Here is an 18,123-nt window from a genome sequence, read left to right as displayed (position 1 = left end):
TGCTTGGGATAGGTGTGGTGTTATCTGGTGAGTGCGCTAACATTCGGCATGATCGCGCTCACCGATACGCCATGTCGACCTTCACGTGAGTTTGTAGCAGGGCCCGAACTCACACCTTATCAGATGATTGTAACCGTGAGTTTTAATCCCGAAACGCCGAGCTATGATGTTGACCGAGACTTTTATTTCTTTAAATACTATGGAAAATTCGGGACGCACCGAACTGCGTCTCTTTCTTTTAAGTATTCTGATAGGGTACTTCGTTTTCGGGTTTTATGATTTTTCAAATTCGAGAGGGAAAAATCGGGTGCTATTTGCACACGAGAATTCGGGAAGAAATCGGGCGCTATGATCGGGGAATTTTCGGGTGAAACGAAAGGCATATGAAACAAGCCACTGCTGTGACACTGGGGCGAGAAACAATAATCTTTATATTTCCGCTCGGAACTGGGATATTGAATGACCGCGGTATTCAAACACTTGCCCAGCTTCACAAAAGCTCGTCTTTGACTCCTGCAGGAGGGATCATAAACGGAGGGCAAATGGGTTGTCATAAATAGCTCTCTTTGCTGATATCAAAGGACGTGCTGATATTATGACTCACTTTTCCGACGGTTTACCGAGAACGACAAGTTGAAGGACCGCAAGGATCTTGGGTAGATATCGGGTTTCACCCGAATTCTTGACAATTTGTTCAGGGGGCAACTATCGTGAAAAATTGGGTTTAACATTGTACATGTACATTCGCAAGCCCTTCCCCTTGACATCGTTTGCTCCTCATACTGTGCCTGTAACCTTTGCAAAATCACGGCTGGTCTGAAGTTCTCCTTTACAAGGAATTTGACTATGTATTGCAGCTGTTCCACACGCTGCTCGCCGACATGATATAGCTGCCGCACTGCTGTACGTGGTGCTGACCCGAGAGGGATTGTTATATCCGAAAGTTTTCTTCAATTACATGTACATTTACTCGATGATTTTTCTCGAGCAAAAGTCTCGACCAACCTTGAACGACCCTTGGAATTACCTAATATTCATTAATTAACTCCTTAATTAGCGAGCTTCGAGAAAAGTCGAGATAGCCGTGAAATATCCATCGTCGAATTTCGCTGCGCAGATGAGACGAAACCAAAATCGCGTGCCTCACGAGCGACCTTCGCTGACGGAGGCAGCGCCACCTGCGGCGCCCGAGGTATCATGGGAAATTGGAGCGCCAGTTTCCTGTTCGCTGCTGCCGGCGAGTGCGCAGACGCTCTGGTTGCATCTGTCAGTGAAATGTGATCGTTCGATTGCGTTTTGTGTTAGAATTTGCCAGTCGTAACGGACGCGGAAGAGGTAGCGATGCTCTCAAGAGCAAGCCATGCGCTCAAAAGGAAGCAGCAATACGCGACGTTGTTCTCAAAGTAAAACAATGGCTAAACATATCACATCCCACGTGGCCTCTCGGGATGTAAAAAAGAAGAGAAAAAAAAGCAGACGACAGAGCAGCGTCTCTCAATCATCCCAAGACGCCTTGCGCCGCTCACCTTGGGGCGCGGGCGCTCACAAGCAGAGCCATTTACGGCTCACAAACGGCTCTGCTCGCAACGCAACGGCCTGCTGACGTGAAATGAGCGCTGTCCTTCCTGTGCGGTTTCGGTTCATTTTCATAGCAAAATTCGGCGATGAATATTTCAACGCACGTGCTCGTTTCAATATTTTTGAAGAATGGGCTTTCAACGAGGATTGTCTCCCACACCGCTATCTCGTTTTTGTCGTAGATTCACCATTCACAGAGTTAATTAATGAAATTAAGTAACTAGCCATCTTGTAGTTGCGCTCTCTTCGAGAGGATGCCCTCCTGGCCGTGTAACTCAACTGCAAGAAAGACAACTATGTTACTCATAGCTTTTTTTTATTAAAAAAATATCTAAAAAAAGGCACCCTGTACACCTATGGGGGCGGGGAAGGGAAAAGGAAAGTTACCAACTGCGAGTCAAGATTCATTATTATTTCTGATTATTTTTTTTATTAATTATTTGTCTTCATCAGCATCAACACCAAAATAATCACGAAGTGTATCAGTCGCATTTCACAAGGACGTTGGTGCTCCTACTCGCCAAGTCACACACCATGCGTACCTTTGTGCGTTAGCTAATCCACTGTCTCCATCTTGTACAGTTTCAGCGAGTGAAGACGAGAAGATGATCGGCACGGGCATTGACCCTTTTCCCGATCTCCTGGCCCATTCCGATAACAGCCCTGTTCGCCTCTCTTCAAGAAAGTCGGACGTTGCAAGTTCTGACCTTACGAGGTCCCTGGTCGAAGCCCGTAGTCCACTCACGATAGAACGGCTCAACGATGCGGCGTCAACGGGCAATGAACGTGGCAGGTTTGTGAACGTTTTGTGAGCCTGTGAAATGGTCTGGATGGTTTGAAGTGAGAAGAGGCATATTTGCAGTAGCAAGCACAGACGTTCACGGAGAGACGACATCATGACACGGTCGGTGCCCGAGTTTCGTTCCGATGGCTCACCTGTTCTCCATGGCTATGGGAGGTCTTCTCCACGGTTGGTCTCGTGATCTTTATGTCCATATAGCTGTCAGCAGTGATTGTCAGTCGGTTGGGGTTGACCTCACGTGTGGGACGAGACTGATATATTTTGATGCCATATGTCCGATTGGCAGCGGTCTATTTGCAAGCTGTCTGTGCAAGCTAAGGTCAGATTTGGATCGTGAATTCAATTATTCATAATACGCTAAATAAGGGTTCTGTGCAGACTTTACGGAATAGGAGCACGATGTGCCAGCCGTGAGAACTGGCTTCATACCTGTGAGCAGGTGGAAGTTAGTTCTGGTACTGGGCATGCCAGAGTATGTATAGTGCAGAGTAGCGAGGAAAAGAAAAATCCTGTGTGCCATACTTGGCGAGACAGCACAACCGCATGAGCCAACACCTCCTATAGAAGGCCTGCTGTTACAGCTGTTGATGCTGCTATGATATCAATGAAACAGCGAACAAGAGAAAACCTCGAAGTAGCTCGCAAAGCTCAGTGCATGACGCGTGACAGTCCTTTTGCGTGACATAGGGCGCAGGCTTGAGCACAGGTACGTGTCAAGCTCTGACGTCGGAGAAGCAAGGGCTACAGCCATTCTCATAGGTTATCATAAGCACGTGACCTCTCCCGGCCGGGCCGCATGACTCGGAAGGCGCTCCGCGTTCTTGAGAAGGAGAGAAGAGGGAAATGGTAAATTGCGTTTTTAATGCGTTAGCTTTAGAGTCCTCGCTACGAATGAATCGCGGCGTGGTCTGTCTGTAGCCGCGGTGAGTGGGGAGGGAAAGAAAGGGCGCGTGGAGAGCACGACGCGGGCGTCGGCAGTGCGGTTGTGGTGGTCGACACGTTCAGATGTGTATGCGTCGGCGCGCCACCATGGGTTATGAAAGCTGTGCGGAGGATCGGCGGCGAAAGAATGCTGAGGCTGCGAGACGGCGCCGCCAAGCAGAATCGGAGGAAGCACGAAAGGCTCGTTTGGCTGCGGATGCTGTCTTGCGTTAGGGTTGTGTAGGGTCGTAGTGGAGGGCTGTGTAGCGTTGTGAAGGGGACTTCTTAAAGGGTTTGCAAGTTTTAATGCTAACGCATTTCCGTCGGATCCACCAATGGACCGGCCACGACTTTTCTATCGATCATAAATCACTGACGGCAGAACGGATGAACCCCGTTCCTTTAGTGTTGGTGTAAAGGTAACAGTATCTCTCATTTCACGAGGAGAAATTGTTGCACTTTAGTTTCCTGTTAAGCTCAGCTGGGGAAATGTTATGTTAGCAAAAGGGATAATTTTAATAGTGCTAAGACTACAATTAATGAAGGAAAGGAGAGAGATGTTTTAAAATTTGACTCATAGCCTCTATAGAGTGCAGTCCAGCTTCAGCCAGAGATGAAGAAGTTACCAGCTAAAGGGCATTTCCTATAAGTTACTGAAAATGTAATTAAGCTACTAAGGAAGTCACATGTTATGAAAAGGAACTTGAAGCTCTCGAGTTGCTTTATTATAGTAATGAGTTACCTTCTTGTGACTTGCTGGGTAATATGTGCTGTTTTAGTTCTTGAACCCTGCCACAGCCAGAACTAAATTCGTAGTGTTCACCGTGCACCGGTTAAGGAGCAAAGTCATAAGAGAAGGCTCCGTGCATGTGCCGTTGGTCTGCACATAGCTGACAGAAGGTGCAGCTCGCATTATTTGTGCACCAAAGGAAACTTACTTCAAGTTACTTTGAATAACGAGTTCCTCAAGAGGTTAGCAGAACTTCTTGAGGAACTCGAAAGTAACAAGTTATTTCAAAGATTACCAAAAAAGAAACTCAGTCATGCTAACGAGTTGCCCCTAACTGTGATTTCAGCTCTGTGATCTAAGCCATGTTTTAGGTCATCAGTCGCCTACTGCTCTTGATGCATTAGTCGTTCTCTTTGCAGTGCCATTCCCATACGGAAAGTGGCATCCAAGAGAAGAGAAGCTGCTGCAGCCGCAGCAGTTGTCGCTCCCACAGTCGATCAAGTTGTGGCTGCTTCTAAGGTCCTGGAGAATGGGTTGGCTGTCTCCAACGGCACTAGCAGGCTCCAGAATCACCACAGGAGCCCCTCGGATGGTGGACTCTACCGGAGCTCAAGCTTTCGGAACATGGGCGTCCGCCCAGCCTACATTTCTTCGCCCCCTGTCACGTCTTCTCCGAGGAAAACGCAGCGCTCCTCTTCCATGACTTCTGCATGCCCTCCATACTCTCCAGTATGCATATTCAGTTTATGCTTACTTTAGCGAAGCTGCGCACCCACGTGTATTCATGGGCAGTGGCCGACACTTGTGGATGATACTCACTCATGCTCACATACATCCCACTTAGCTCTCCTTTTGCTCACTCACTCTCCACTCAGCCCTCCATTTACTCACTCATGCTGACTCTCCCCCAGCTCTTCATTTGCTCCCTCATTATCACTCACCTCCCACTTAGCTTTCTGTTTGGTCTCATACTCCTCACTTAGCTCTCCTTTGATCATTCATGCTCATTCACTTCCTGTCCAGCTCTTCATATGTTTAGTCATGCTCACTTATCTTCCGCTCTGCTCTCTTTTTGCTCATTCATGCTTGCTCACTCCCCTGCCAGCTCTTCAGTTGCTCACTCATCTCCTGCTTAGCTCTTCGTTTGCTCATTCAGTCCCTGCTTAGCTCTCCATTTGCTCATTCATGTTCGCTTACTCCCTTTCCAGCTCTTCATTTGCTCACCCATGCTCACTTACCTCCCGCTCAGTTCTGTATTTGCTCTGTCACTCCCCACCTAGCTTTCCATTTGCTCATCTGTGCTTGCTCACTCACCCCCACCATGCTCTCTATTAGCTCACTCACTTCCTACTTAGCTCTCCATTTACCCATTCATGCTCACTCACTCCCTGCCCAGCTCTTGAGTTGCTCACTCATGGTCACTTACCTCCCGCTCAGCTCTGTTTGCTCTCTCACACCCTTCCCAGCTCTCCATTTACCAATTCATGCTCACTCACTTCCTGCCCAGCTCTTCAGTTGCTCACTCACGGTCACTTACCTCCCGCTCAGCTCTCATTTTGCTCACTCAGTCCCTGCTCAGCTCTGTTTGCTCTCTCACACCCTTCCCAGCTCTCCATTTGCTCATTCATGCTCGCTCACTCCACGCCCAGCAATTTAATCAATCAGGATCACTTGCCTCCCACTCAGCTCTCCATTTACTCACCCAATCCCTCACTCAACTCTCTGTTTGCTCTCTCACTACCCACTCAGCTTTCATTTGCCCATTCACGCTTGGTCATTCCCTTCCCAGCTTTCTTTGCTTACTCATTCCCTGCTTAGCTCTCCATTTACATTAATGCTTGCTCACTTCCTGACTAGCTCTTCATTTGCTCACTCACCTCCGACTCAGCTCACTTTGCTCTCTCACTTCCTGCCCAGCTCTCCATTTGCTCACTTGGACCTTGCTGAGCTCTCTGTTTGCTCACTCACTCCCTGCTTAGCGCTCCATTTGCCCATTCATATTCAGCTCATTTGCCACGTTGAGCGTGACTGTGCATGATAATGAGTGAGTTTTGCCGTAGTATGAGCATGGATGAGATTTGATGACGAATGAGACGAATGTTGGCACAGTTCCCCCTGAAGTCGGCCCAGGACGCACCCCCCTGTCCCCCACTCCTCATAGCCACAGTTGCTTCGCGGCGCTAACACAGAATTTAAAAAAAAGATTATCTCTGTTGTTCATCATGTCGAAGCGCACATTGCTGTGGTGTCAGGCCACTAGCACTCACCGCTGACAGTGAACCTTGAATTCAGGGACGTTGCGTACCTGTAGACAGGGGAATTTATGACAGAATGGTGCACTTAGCCTGTTCACATAACCAATCACAGCATTCTGCTTCCATGTACTCGACTTGTCCCTTTATCTCTGATAATCGTACAACTGTCTCTTTGTCCTTACCAGAGAAGTGTTCCCCATCGCAACATGGTTGCCAAGCCCAGTGGCACACCTTCCTTCCACCAGCAGACGACGCCTCCTCCGTCCGTGACACATTGGAGCAACCTGAACAATGTCAATAACAATGAGGAAAGTGAAGATGCAGAAGTAGATCGTCTGCTGTGCAAGCGTAGTCAACAGGTTGGTCTGGAACTTCTGGAGCGGGCAGCGGTCAAGATACAGGCCCTTTGGAGAGGGTACAGCGTCAGGAGTAGGTCCGAAAAAGTGGTTAAAGTGTGCCAAGAAGCTCGACTAAGACGGCTTGAAGAGTGTGTGCTTAGCTTACAGGAAAGGGTGACCACGCTCAATGACACTGTAGTGAAGTGAGTAACTTTAATTTTGGCAAAGCTAGTCTTTTGAAAAAGCATGGTGTAGTGTTGCGGAGCTCCTTTCTCGCAAGTGGGGACCAGAAAGGGGTGGAAGTGTATTCATTTATAGTACAGGGTCTTACCCTATGAAAGTCTACCCATGCAAACATACCGTGCTCACCAGTTACTCAACGCAGGTGGCAAACTGTGTTATCTATGTATAAAGCTCATAAGGACATGCGATCCTGGTAAATATCAAAGCGATTGAGCACCTCAATTCAAGGTTATAATGCAAAACGTGCGATTCCCGTAGTAAAAAACAACCAAGACGGCGGGGTATCGGAAAACACGGCGAGGTGTCGCTTTGGCAGGCAGAGACGTCTCTGCGTGATGCTATTTCACTGCCTTTCAGTATAAGCAGATAAGCAGGCGATATCACTTGTGGTTGTCGTCTGCTAATTACGTCGGCAATTTCGTTCCTCACGTTGCTCATTTCGGAAGCAAAATGCGACAGTTACGAGAAAGTGAAATGATAACCGCAGTTCCATCCGACCGGCAGGATGTGCCGTCTGGGGAGCAGTATGTGAACTGCTCTTCGCAACACCGCTATCATGATTGTTTTGACTATGGGAATTGCACGTTTTGCGTTATAACTTTGCGTGGCGGTGCTCAATCACTTCAAAAATTTACCATGACTGAATGTCCTTATGAGCTTTATACGTAGATGACACGATGTGCCACCTGCATTAAGCAATTGGTGAGCACGGTATGCCGGCACCGGTCAACTTTTATAGGGTAAGACCCTGTACATGGATTACATTCCGTGTCAGACTGCAAGAACAATGTCTTCGCAAAGTCAAAGCAACACGCAGATGTACATGTTGCACATGTGTTGTGCAGGCAACAGAAAGAACTGGACGAAGAAAGGAGAAACAGGACATGTAACAAAGATGCTCTCAACAAGCTCCTAAAAAATGCAAGTAGAGTATACATGTCTTACCTGCATGCTTTTACTGGTGATACCTATAGTATTATGTTCGACATTGAGGAGCTCCAGGAAGAGACAGCCACTAGATATGCGAATGCTCCTTTGCTCAGTTCTTTGATGTTTGGTAAGATGGGCAAAGAAGCTAGCCTAAGTTTAAGTTTAAGGGACTCGAGTGATTACATTTTCATTTGTGTTTCTTGGTCCTTCTGTAATTCGTGCAATGAGGAACAGTTGTTTACGTTGATTCGTGGTCCTGACCAATATGTCTGCAAATATGCGAACGTAGAGCGCAAAGTAGAGCAACAAGCTCAAGGAGTACACTGTTTACAAGCAGATGGACCAGCTGGAAAGCCATATCACGAGGGTCCTGCAACAGCAGATGCTCATTCAGCAGCAACTTGCTGAGAGGGCACAAAAAGTACAACCACCCATAGAGTCTCTTCCGGAAGGCAGCAGTCCACGATCTTCGACGTCCTCAGACACGACGAGCACTGTTGGGGCCACGTCCACATCGTCTGGCGTGGCGTCCGAAAGCCCTGCAGCAGCACCCAGAATGAACGACGAAGTGTCTCACGACACGGAACAGTCGACAAACACGCACGCCGCTAGCGTACGCGGAGCCACGGGGGGAGACCTGTCTGCAGACGACACGTCTTGCACCAGCCTGTCTGACGGCGACACCAAGTCCCTGGCCACAGAGACGCTGGACCAGAGTTGCGGGGACAACGCAGAGTCCATTTGCCTTTCGGCGCTCAACGACAGGGTATGTGCTTCTCTTGACAGGCGCAATCGACAACCCGTCGTTCAATATTCTCTGTATCTTTATCGTCTTCTATTTTATCAATCTGTACAGCCTATCCTGTTAGTGTTTGAGACTTCGTGTTTGTGTCTGTCCTTTCGTGTTCCCTAGCCTCGGGGTTTTACATTATGTATCCTTTCTTTTCCTGAACAAGAACGAGGGGACTCCGCCTCCTGGATGCCGGCCAATAGGAGGACGCGGAGGGCAGGCACTTCCCAAGCCTCTGCTCTCACCTAAGAGATGGCGCAGCGTTATCGTTGTTTCGCGTGTCGCAAGGCTTCTGCCATGGCGCACCAATCTAACCAACTGCTGAACGAGGCTTCGCCGTCCGTCAACATGGGACCGAGGCCAAGCGTGAGTCGCGCGTATGCTGGGTAACGGACGGCGAAGCCGTTGGTTAGATTGGTGTGCCATGGCAGAAGCCTTGCGGCAGGCAAAACAGTGGCAGCTGCTGGTTAACGGACGGCGAAGCAGTTGGTTAGATTGGTGCGCCATGGCAGAGGCCTTGCAACATGCAAAACAACGGTAACGCTGCCCCATTTCTTAGGCGAGAGCAGAGGCTTGGGAAGTGCCTGGCCTCCGCGTCCTCCTACTGGCCAGAGTCCAGGAGGCGGAGCCACCCTCGCTCTTGGTCAGCAAACGCAAGGATAGTCTCTGTACATTCTTAAACTACATATATTATTTTAAAGCCTGCAAGATGGGTGTGCCACCTTTGATGTAATTTGCTCTTTCACGTTTTCCCTCACTAGCTTGCAAGGTTGGAAGCCGTCGTAATGAAGCTGGCTTTGCCCAAACCAGAGTTTCTCCTCGGCAGCGCGTTTCAGCCACCACCGTAGCCGCAGCCTGCTTATCCGTACTGCGTCCTTTTTTCTATCCTTATTTCGAAAGCTGTCCAAAGATCTGCTGCAGAGAAGTTTTGCACACGCAAGATTCCCTGTTGCTGGCATGGGTTACACTATGGCATATGTGTGTGAGCTTGTGCAGTGACTACCTCCACATTTTCACAAGAGTTTGCAATTTTTGTTACATGTTGCATGTGCAGATTGCTTCTTCTGGGATATATTTCACAGGAGGCGATTGGCCCCCTGGAGTGCCAATCAGACGTCAGAATTGCTGGTCTTAGGGGCAGAACTGGATCGTGTTCTCACTGGGGTACATAGTACAGGCAGTCCCGATTAAGTAACCTGCACTGCAGTATGCCTGAAACCTATGCCTGAAGGTAGAGCCTGAAGTTTTCGGGAATTTTTTTTTTCTAAATTCGGAGGGTAAAAATTGGGTAAATAAACATGTGCACTAAATTCATGCGAATTCGGGCGAAAAAACATCCAGAATGCTAAATTCTGGGAGAAATCGGGCTCAGTTACTCAAAGTAACTGTAGCGGTTTTGTACAAATGGTGATGTAACTGCATTTGCTGCCAAACAAGTAAGTTAGTGCATTCCCACAGACATCTAAAGGGGCAACTTTCAATTCGGGGAAGAATCGGGTAAAACCCCATAACTTCAGGTTCTGTGTATAGGCAGTTGCTGGCAGTTCAAAGGCCATTGGAGATGGGTCTTCAAAAGTGTTTTCGAAGTACAGCAAAGTGTGTGAAACAGGGAGATAATCATCTCATCTGAAGAGAACTGCATTTCCAAATGATGGGGCAAAGGGACACCTTGAGCACATCATCCATCCGTATTCAGAGTTCCCCCTTTCTGTGGAGCCTGCAGGTACTGCTTCAGCTGCCAGCAGGAGTTCTCACAGTGTCGCTACATGTATCTCAAAGGGGTGCTTCTGGGTACTGGGCAAAGGGTACTGTGTCTTACAGAGTGCAGAGCTTGCATTGGTCAGCGTGCCACGAATCTCCTCCTGGAGCTCTCGTAGACCGTGCGTGCGCTTCGAGAACGGTTCCCATGACACATTCACCCGAGCAGCACAGCATCTTGACTCAATGTTGGACCAATACTGGCAATATTGGGCCGACATTGCGAATATTGGGCCAATATTGAGCCAAGATGTTGTGCTGCATTGGGCAGCTCGTAAGGACCCCTTAGAGCACGACACTACTAAGGGAGGGCATCGTGACGAAAACGCTGCCCTAATGCTTACGCTTGTTGAGATTGGTAATGTCAGCACTATCAAGTTGTATCTCTCTCCCTGAAATGGGGGACTTTTGCTTACATTGTTGTTCTGGTACCTTCATTGTCTGGGAAGGGGAGGGGTACTCTTTCTCTACAGCTCACAGCATGGTGCAATGATAGCTTTAGCACTGCCAGCTGAAGGCGTGAAGATGTGAGGCTTGCGTGTCTGCGGGAAATGAAGGAATCTGCTTTTCTGTTGTGTTTTATACACACTGAGCAAAACATAGCAGCTGCATATTTTGCACATTACATAAAAGCAAAGAAATGGCTCATGGACCAGAGTTCAGTTCTTCAGAGAGAGAGAGAGAGAGAGACAGAAAGGTCCAGTTTTGATAAAGGTGTTTTTAGAAAATGCTTATTGTTTATGTTCAGAAAGCTAGCAATTAAATATGACGTCATTTCATGAACAAAGCTCGACAGATTGTAAACTTTTACGGTAGTGCACAAAACTCAAAAGGTTTTCACCACTCATACTCATCGCAGTTTTATTCTTCCTCATATTTATTTCAGTTTGTTTGTTTGACAAGCATGTGAATTGTGGCGTATTGTTTAAGTCTGTGATATGAATAGAATATTTTATTGTTTCTGCAAGCATATAAGTTTATGTGATGATTCCATATGATTTATGAAATGTTCTTATGTGAGCTAGTACCAGAGAATTTGTAAAGATAGTGTATGTGAAATGTAAGTTTGTAAAATGTAAATTGTGCATGATATGAACAATGATGGGCTGTGAATAGGAGCTGTGACACAGCATTGCTCAGATTAAACGCATTGTGATGTCCCTTCACGTTTATATAGACTGGGAGTCACAAAATCACGTTCAACCAGTTCAGAATGAAGCCAGGGTTCGTACAGGTCCTGCAGTCCCTTAGTAGTCCCTGCAGTCCCTGCAGTCCCTCAGTAGTCCCTGCAGTCCCGTAGTAGTCTTTCAAACTTCAGCCCCATTTTATTGATGGCGTGTACTGCTGCTGCTGTAAGATTTCTTGTTCATAAACAGCACTAAAACAGTGTTAATTTTTCCTGTGATCTAGCAATAGATAGGAAGTACAAGACTGACAGCACATTTCCTATTCTTGCATATTGAATTAATTCAAGTTGACACGTTACTTCCTCGGGCCACATTCAATTCCAACAGCCTATTTTTTTTTATATATGCAGCAGTCAGCATGAACTACTCTGGTATGTTCCCATTACACCTGTTGTAATAGCATACCTACTACAGTATGTAGCACAGTACAGTACAGTATGTAGACTTTTCTGTGTTTTCATTCAACTATGGTTGGGGCTGCTTGCGAAAGGTCTCAATTTTGGGGAAATTTTGACTTTTTCAGAGAAGAACATAAAAAAAAAAACTCAAAATGTTTGCAGAAATTGAGGGCTCTGGTAGGCACCTCCTAACTTTTGCCAAATGAAAAAGTCGGAACCCTACTTATAGCTAGTCTTTCTATTCCGTTGCTTGGAAACTTGTAGCGGTACTCTTTGAATTTCAATTTCTAGACAGTCAAATTAATTGACATAATTGAATTGCATTTGTGTTTCTGTGTACGAACCCTGGCTAAACCCGATTATCGTTCGCTTGCTCACTCCCTCGATGGTGCATGGTGTGTCACATGCTTTAACCAACCTATGGGGGTCACAGGATCTGTGATGTCATCACGAGGTCATTTAGGATCGTGGCACAACGTAATACGTCCCCAAAACACACGTCACAGCCCGTTTAACAAAAGCAGCTCGAAACGGACTCCCTCCTAAGCAGAAAGCTAGAGTTTTAAATGCATTGCTTTCTGAACAGCACTGTCTTGCATCTTTGGTGCTTTAGCGCTGGAAAGCTTTGTGCGTCCATGGCGGTGAACAAAACTTATCCGTAGCAATGTAAAACGAGTCATGTGTGGTCGTACTGTTTGTTTCTAGCGTAGAGTCATTATCGAGATGTGTAAATATAGATTCTCATGTTGCATTGTTAGCTTTACTTGCGGAAGCATCCTGCACATAGATTACCCATATTGGCATTGTATGGACATACGGTTGATACACAGGGATAACATGTGGCTTCCAAGTATAGATGCTGTATTCCAAGTATAGATAATAATGTAGCAGTAGTACCCACACATTTGAAGAATGTCCGGTGCATTTCGTAGAGGGTCCCCTTGTACTGTATTAGACACTAAACCAAATCTAGAAAGGGTAGTACTGCTGTGTATATTGTTATAATCAGACACCCATCCAAATTACCGTTTACAGAAAGTCTAGGTGTCGTGCAGTGTGCATTTAACTTGTAGTGACTGTGCATACAGTTTTAGTATATTGTAAGTACCTGGAGAAGAATCCCTTTCTGTTTCAGGTTGTTGTGTTTCAGCACATACTTAACTGTTCCACAAGCTTTAATTTTTTGACACGGTACATTTTTCTGCTCACATGTCCACGATGAGGGTATACAAAGCCAAGCGTTTCGACCTGAAGATAACTCATGTATTTTGTGTGTATTTCGCTTCACATGCTGACAAGGTAACTAAGATGTTAAGTTATGGCAGGTTGAACAGACTGTTCTGCACCTACGTGGAAAAAAAGCAAAAGACAGAAAAAGAAAAGAAAAAAAAGTGCTGCAACATCAACCAGTAAAGGCAATCTTTTGTAAGAATTCATTTCCAACATCTCACAAAATGATGTTCTGGACAATGTTGCTTAGCTCATGCATATTTTTTTCATTGCTTGAGTGATTTCTTCGAAATAAATTATTATATTATAAGCGTTGTTTATCTTGACCATGTCGATATACTACACCCATTTGACTCAGGACAGCTCGAAATACATTTGTGTTCCATATCGACGTTTAGAATTGATCCCGGTGCAAGCATTTCTTCCCAATGCTTGTGAAAGCAGTAGTTGTCGTATGTATTTGTCCTTTCTATGTGTTCCAGCCCCAGAACATCAATTTCTCAAGCAGTAGTTACAGTTGGCATCTCCATCCTGTAGGTCAGCTTCACCTAAAGCATGTGTGTGTGAATTTAATGACAAATAGCATTTGCAGTGCATGGGGGTCAATCGCAGTTGTCTGGCATGGCTGTGTTAGGATAGGTTAGCAGTCTGTTTGGTAGTGCCATCGAAGGGGCAGTGAGACTGCTTTACAGGCAACGGGCGTTTTAAATAAATCAAGACGAAGAAGCATTCCATGCTTAAACCCCCATGTGGTGGAGAGGGTTCAGATGGAAATGTAGCGAAAGTAACTACAAATTTTGCCAGTCTCTGGTCAAAATGAAGAAGTGTTCCCTGTTGCTGGAGGTATTGTTACCAAAAACAGAACTACTACTTGCAGAAAATCTAGTACCCTGCTTTGCTACATGGTCGTTTACAGTCAATGATATCGGGGGTACTTGTTCCCTCCGTTAGGAAATCTACACATTAACTAGTTTATACAGTCAAACTCCTTTACAACGAAACTCAGGGGACAGCAAAAAAAATTCGCAGTAAAGGTATTTTTGTTAAAAAGGATGCCCATTATTGGACCTACAGGGCTCCAGTGGGACCGCAAAAAAATTTGCTGTAGTGGTATTTTCATTAAAAAGGTGTTCGCTATAAAGGAGTTTGACTGTAATAATAAATTGCGGTAATTTCTGGCCGCTAGCATGCACTTGCCCCGAAACTTGATTTTCAAAATGAAAGTACCGCACATAACGCACACTAGTATAACATGAATGTAACGTGTGCAAGATCAGTGTGTGGGAAAACAAGGAAGCTTCACGTCTAGATGAGCTATCGCATGATAAGGTAAAAAGAATTACGATTAACCGGTTAGAAGCATGAATAGTAATTTAATTACGAGACTTTCCTGCAGTAGTCTGCACTTGAGACTGCACTTGAGTAGTCTGCACCTGAAGAAGCCCAGACTACAGCACGGAAGTCTCGTAATTAAATTATTCATGCTTCTAATCGGTTAATCATCATTCTTTTTACCTTATCTCGCAGGCCTGTCACTTACTTTTTACCTACACGTATCGCATGATACTAATAATTACGGATACTAATTAATGGCTCTACATCGCAAGGCAACTATGATGATGAGTGATGTCACAGTCGCTCAATCTGTGGATTAATTTTGTCCACCTGAGGGGTCATTAACATGTTCCGAAATCTCTGCACACGGTACACCGTATTTAGCGGCCGGGGGGGCTGCAAGGAGAGAATAGTTGTTAGTGCTGCAGATGCAGTTTTCTGTGAACAGGGACACTGCATATTAGTAGCAACATTATTAATCCGTTAGCATTAGAAGCCCCATTTCCAAAAAGAAGCTAGCGTCGTAGCGGGGTGACCGAGGTGTCCATGTACAGCGCGGCACGTGGGGCGCGGACAAAAGCTCACCGAGACTGCACCCGTCGAGACTGACCAAGGTTAGGCCAGGAGAACCTTTTACGTATTTCACACGTTGGGGAGTACGGTGCGGTGAGCTTTTGTCGGGGATTCGCGGCACGTGACGGAGGAGACCGAATCAGGCTGCGCCCCGCAATCTGATTTGTTCTTCTCCAACCTGTGGAAGCACCAGCAGCTTGAGCTGGAGCTGTCGTCAGTTGCGCCTCGTCTCTGGACGTGTTCAGACGTGTCTCGTACATTCTCCGAGAGTTTTGCGAGCGGCTGAGTTTGTGTATCATGTCTTGTGGTGTATGCCATATGTGTAGGGAGTGACGTTTTCGGGTTAAATGCAATCCCGTCCAGTTATTTCGCCCCACGAACTGACCTCCGACCCATTCGGGTTAAACCCGATTTCTCCCCGAACTCCAGTCACTACAAAATCCTCAAGTGACGTTCCCACTGAAGACAAACAAAGGTCGCCATGTGTAACACATGTAAGAATGGGTCACTTACGTTCCCAGCAATACACCCATGTGTGTCAGCACTGTCTATGCCTTCGGGGAGTAGAGCTGTTAGGTCCCCCTACCCCCCAAAAAAGATTGTTTATTGTTTATTAAAAGAACAGGCACATCAACATAAAATAGTATAGTCATGAGGCATGGGGTCAATAGCAGATGCTAGTGAAGAACTCCCATGTCTCACTCTCAGATTAGGAAAGGACTTAATAGACAAGTGGAGAAACAAAAGCAGCCGATAACACCCGAAGGCACAATTATCGCTCGATTGCTCCCCACAGTACAGATTTAAAAATAGCGCCCGATTTTTACCCCCCCCCCCCCCCGCGAATCTTAGAAAGGCATTTAACCTAAAAAAGTCACTCCCTACATATGTGTGTCATGTATGTATGTGTCATGGTGTACGGTGTGATGTGGTGTGTTGTGTGGTCTAGGTATGTATATTCTGTATGAGAAGAAATTAGAAGTAAGACAAATGTCTAATGCTAACTCATTGTCATCACATTAATTGCAATTAATCGGCCTCAAATTTTTTTAGCAGCAACACTTGCGTAAGGAAGCAGACAGCGTACAATCAACTTGCATGGCATTCCCATGAGCCTCATTCAACAGGTTTAATCGTTTTCACAGCATTAGGTAGGTAGTAATGCCGGTTACATAAAAAGAAGTGTGTAGTGCCTTCGGAGCCCCTGCGAGTTCCATCAGTTGCAGCAAGAGATCACAGTGTCATAGATACCTATGTGTTATGTACAATTGCATTTCAGGCCATGTCACTCGTGATGACACAATATCCAAACAACATCATTCTATAGCAGCAATGCTAAGCAAGGGAAACAAGGTACGACTGTAGGTGGGAGTGAGATTTATAAATCAGCCGAGCCAATACTTGGTGAGTCATACAGCACGTTTTCCACACTGTACTGGCGTGAAAACGTTGTGCACAATGTCACCTCACATGTGCACAAGTGACTTGAGCACTGCAGGAACAAGAAAATAATACGAAATTTGGACTGAAAGGGCTTGGATAGTGGATACAATCAGACAGCTGTACTTTTCATGATGTGGGAACTATTTATCACGTCCCTCCCCGCTACCTCCTCCCCCCCCCAAAAAACATAATGAGTTTATGTTCCCGCAAATATACCCATTCATATAGTGTAACACATTCACGTTCAATGCCGATTATTGTAGCTGAAGCAGCGGCATGGCCAAGCTGGTAAGCGTCTACATGGTGGTGGCTGCCAAGGTCGTACCACCAGGTGTGCCGTCTGAGGTTTTTCCTTTGTTTTCCGGCAGACTTTCCACGAATGTCGGCACAGTCTCCCCTTGAAGTCAGCCCAGGACGCATACTAGCCCCCCTCCTTCCTGCTCCTCTTTCCATCTGCCCAAGCCTGTACGCCGCTCGTCGCCACAGTTGCTTTGTGGTGCTAACGCGGTATTTAAAAAATAATGATCGTAATTGTAGCTGAGCACTAGTTTTGTTCTGTAGTATTCTAGTAGCTTTAGTACGCTGTCAGACCTATTTACCACAGGGAGAAGTAAGACCTCTGAAGCGACAAGAGCTGCAAACCTAGCAGAGTCTACAACCTCTTGTGTTTGTACGTTCACGCCACGACGTACTAGATTATAGCTGTCATACGGACCCCTTCCCAGCGCCGCATTTGGAGGCTAGCGGTGGCTCTACTCATCAGCCCGGTTATTGCTTCCTCAATTTCTACAGTACTCTGTACTTTAGCTTACCTTAGTATCATTCTACAAGCTGTGCATGTCCCACGAGAGATGCTTCCTTCTAAAGTTGATTATCATCATCATTCTACGCATTTTCATAGGAACTGTTGCTGTCATCTGCTACGGTAATTGTGTGTCCGCTTCTGCGCGCTCAAGATTCAAATTTCCATCGTCCACTCATGATGCAGATCTCGCGGGCCAATGAATAGCGCCCCTTGCGGATCGTACTGACAGGCTCCTCATTGGGTTTGCCGATTATGACATGGTCGCTATATTCTAGTAGGTTGTGGTTCACGCAAATCTCTGTTTGAGGTAATTCTGCATAAAAATGTGCACCTAGTTTTCGCACAAAAAGCAGTACGCAGCAGTCCACTCTACAATGCTGCAACTATACAATGTCGAAAATGGCTACAAGGTGGATGCTCCACCGTGCTCAAGTCAAGTTCACATTCAGCTGGCTGCAGTCTGCTACTTCACCAGCAGTTCTGCCTATATTTTTGTTAGTGGGAGCTACACCTTGGCAGTTGTATACATCGGGGGAGAACTATACTTTGAGTAGGCACCTGCTATGTCATCTCGGGGAAAAGCTGGAAAGGAAAAGCAAGGTCAGAAGAGGACAAAGACCGAATGTTAATGATGCGCGCTCTGCGACACGCTTACGACATGCCTGGTGCAGCGAAGGGGACGAAAATTGCAGCCGTAAGACTCCATATCAGACGGAAGCCATGTGCTACGTCTGCTGTAATTGACACATTTGACTCCGAGGGTAGTTATCGTGCGAACGTGGATCCTCGCGACTTTTCTGGGCATGC

At 46.3% G+C, this 18,123-nt stretch overlaps 1 protein-coding gene across 1 annotated transcript in view; it reads left to right on the top strand.

The window, feature by feature from the left end:
• LOC135387741 (centrosomal protein of 97 kDa-like) overlaps positions 1-12,679 on the top strand; it is a 69,433-nt gene extending 56,754 nt beyond the window's left edge. Inside the window, exons 13-19 of the mRNA XM_064616839.1 lie at positions 2,161-2,371; positions 2,441-2,548; positions 4,451-4,760; positions 6,472-6,827; positions 7,713-7,788; positions 8,135-8,563; positions 9,349-12,679. Of these exons, the coding sequence (XP_064472909.1) occupies positions 2,161-2,371; positions 2,441-2,548; positions 4,451-4,760; positions 6,472-6,827; positions 7,713-7,788; positions 8,135-8,563; positions 9,349-9,435 (1,577 nt within the window). The 3' untranslated portion in view covers positions 9,436-12,679. The remainder of the gene's footprint in view (positions 1-2,160; positions 2,372-2,440; positions 2,549-4,450; positions 4,761-6,471; positions 6,828-7,712; positions 7,789-8,134; positions 8,564-9,348) is intronic.
• The last annotated feature ends 5,444 nt before the right edge of the window (positions 12,680-18,123 follow it).

The sequence above is a fragment of the Ornithodoros turicata genome, chromosome 3 (assembly GCF_037126465.1).
Source record: "Ornithodoros turicata isolate Travis chromosome 3, ASM3712646v1, whole genome shotgun sequence".
Classification (NCBI taxonomy): Eukaryota; Metazoa; Arthropoda; class Arachnida; order Ixodida; family Argasidae; genus Ornithodoros; species Ornithodoros turicata.
This window is presented reverse-complemented; position numbering and strand designations above follow the sequence as displayed.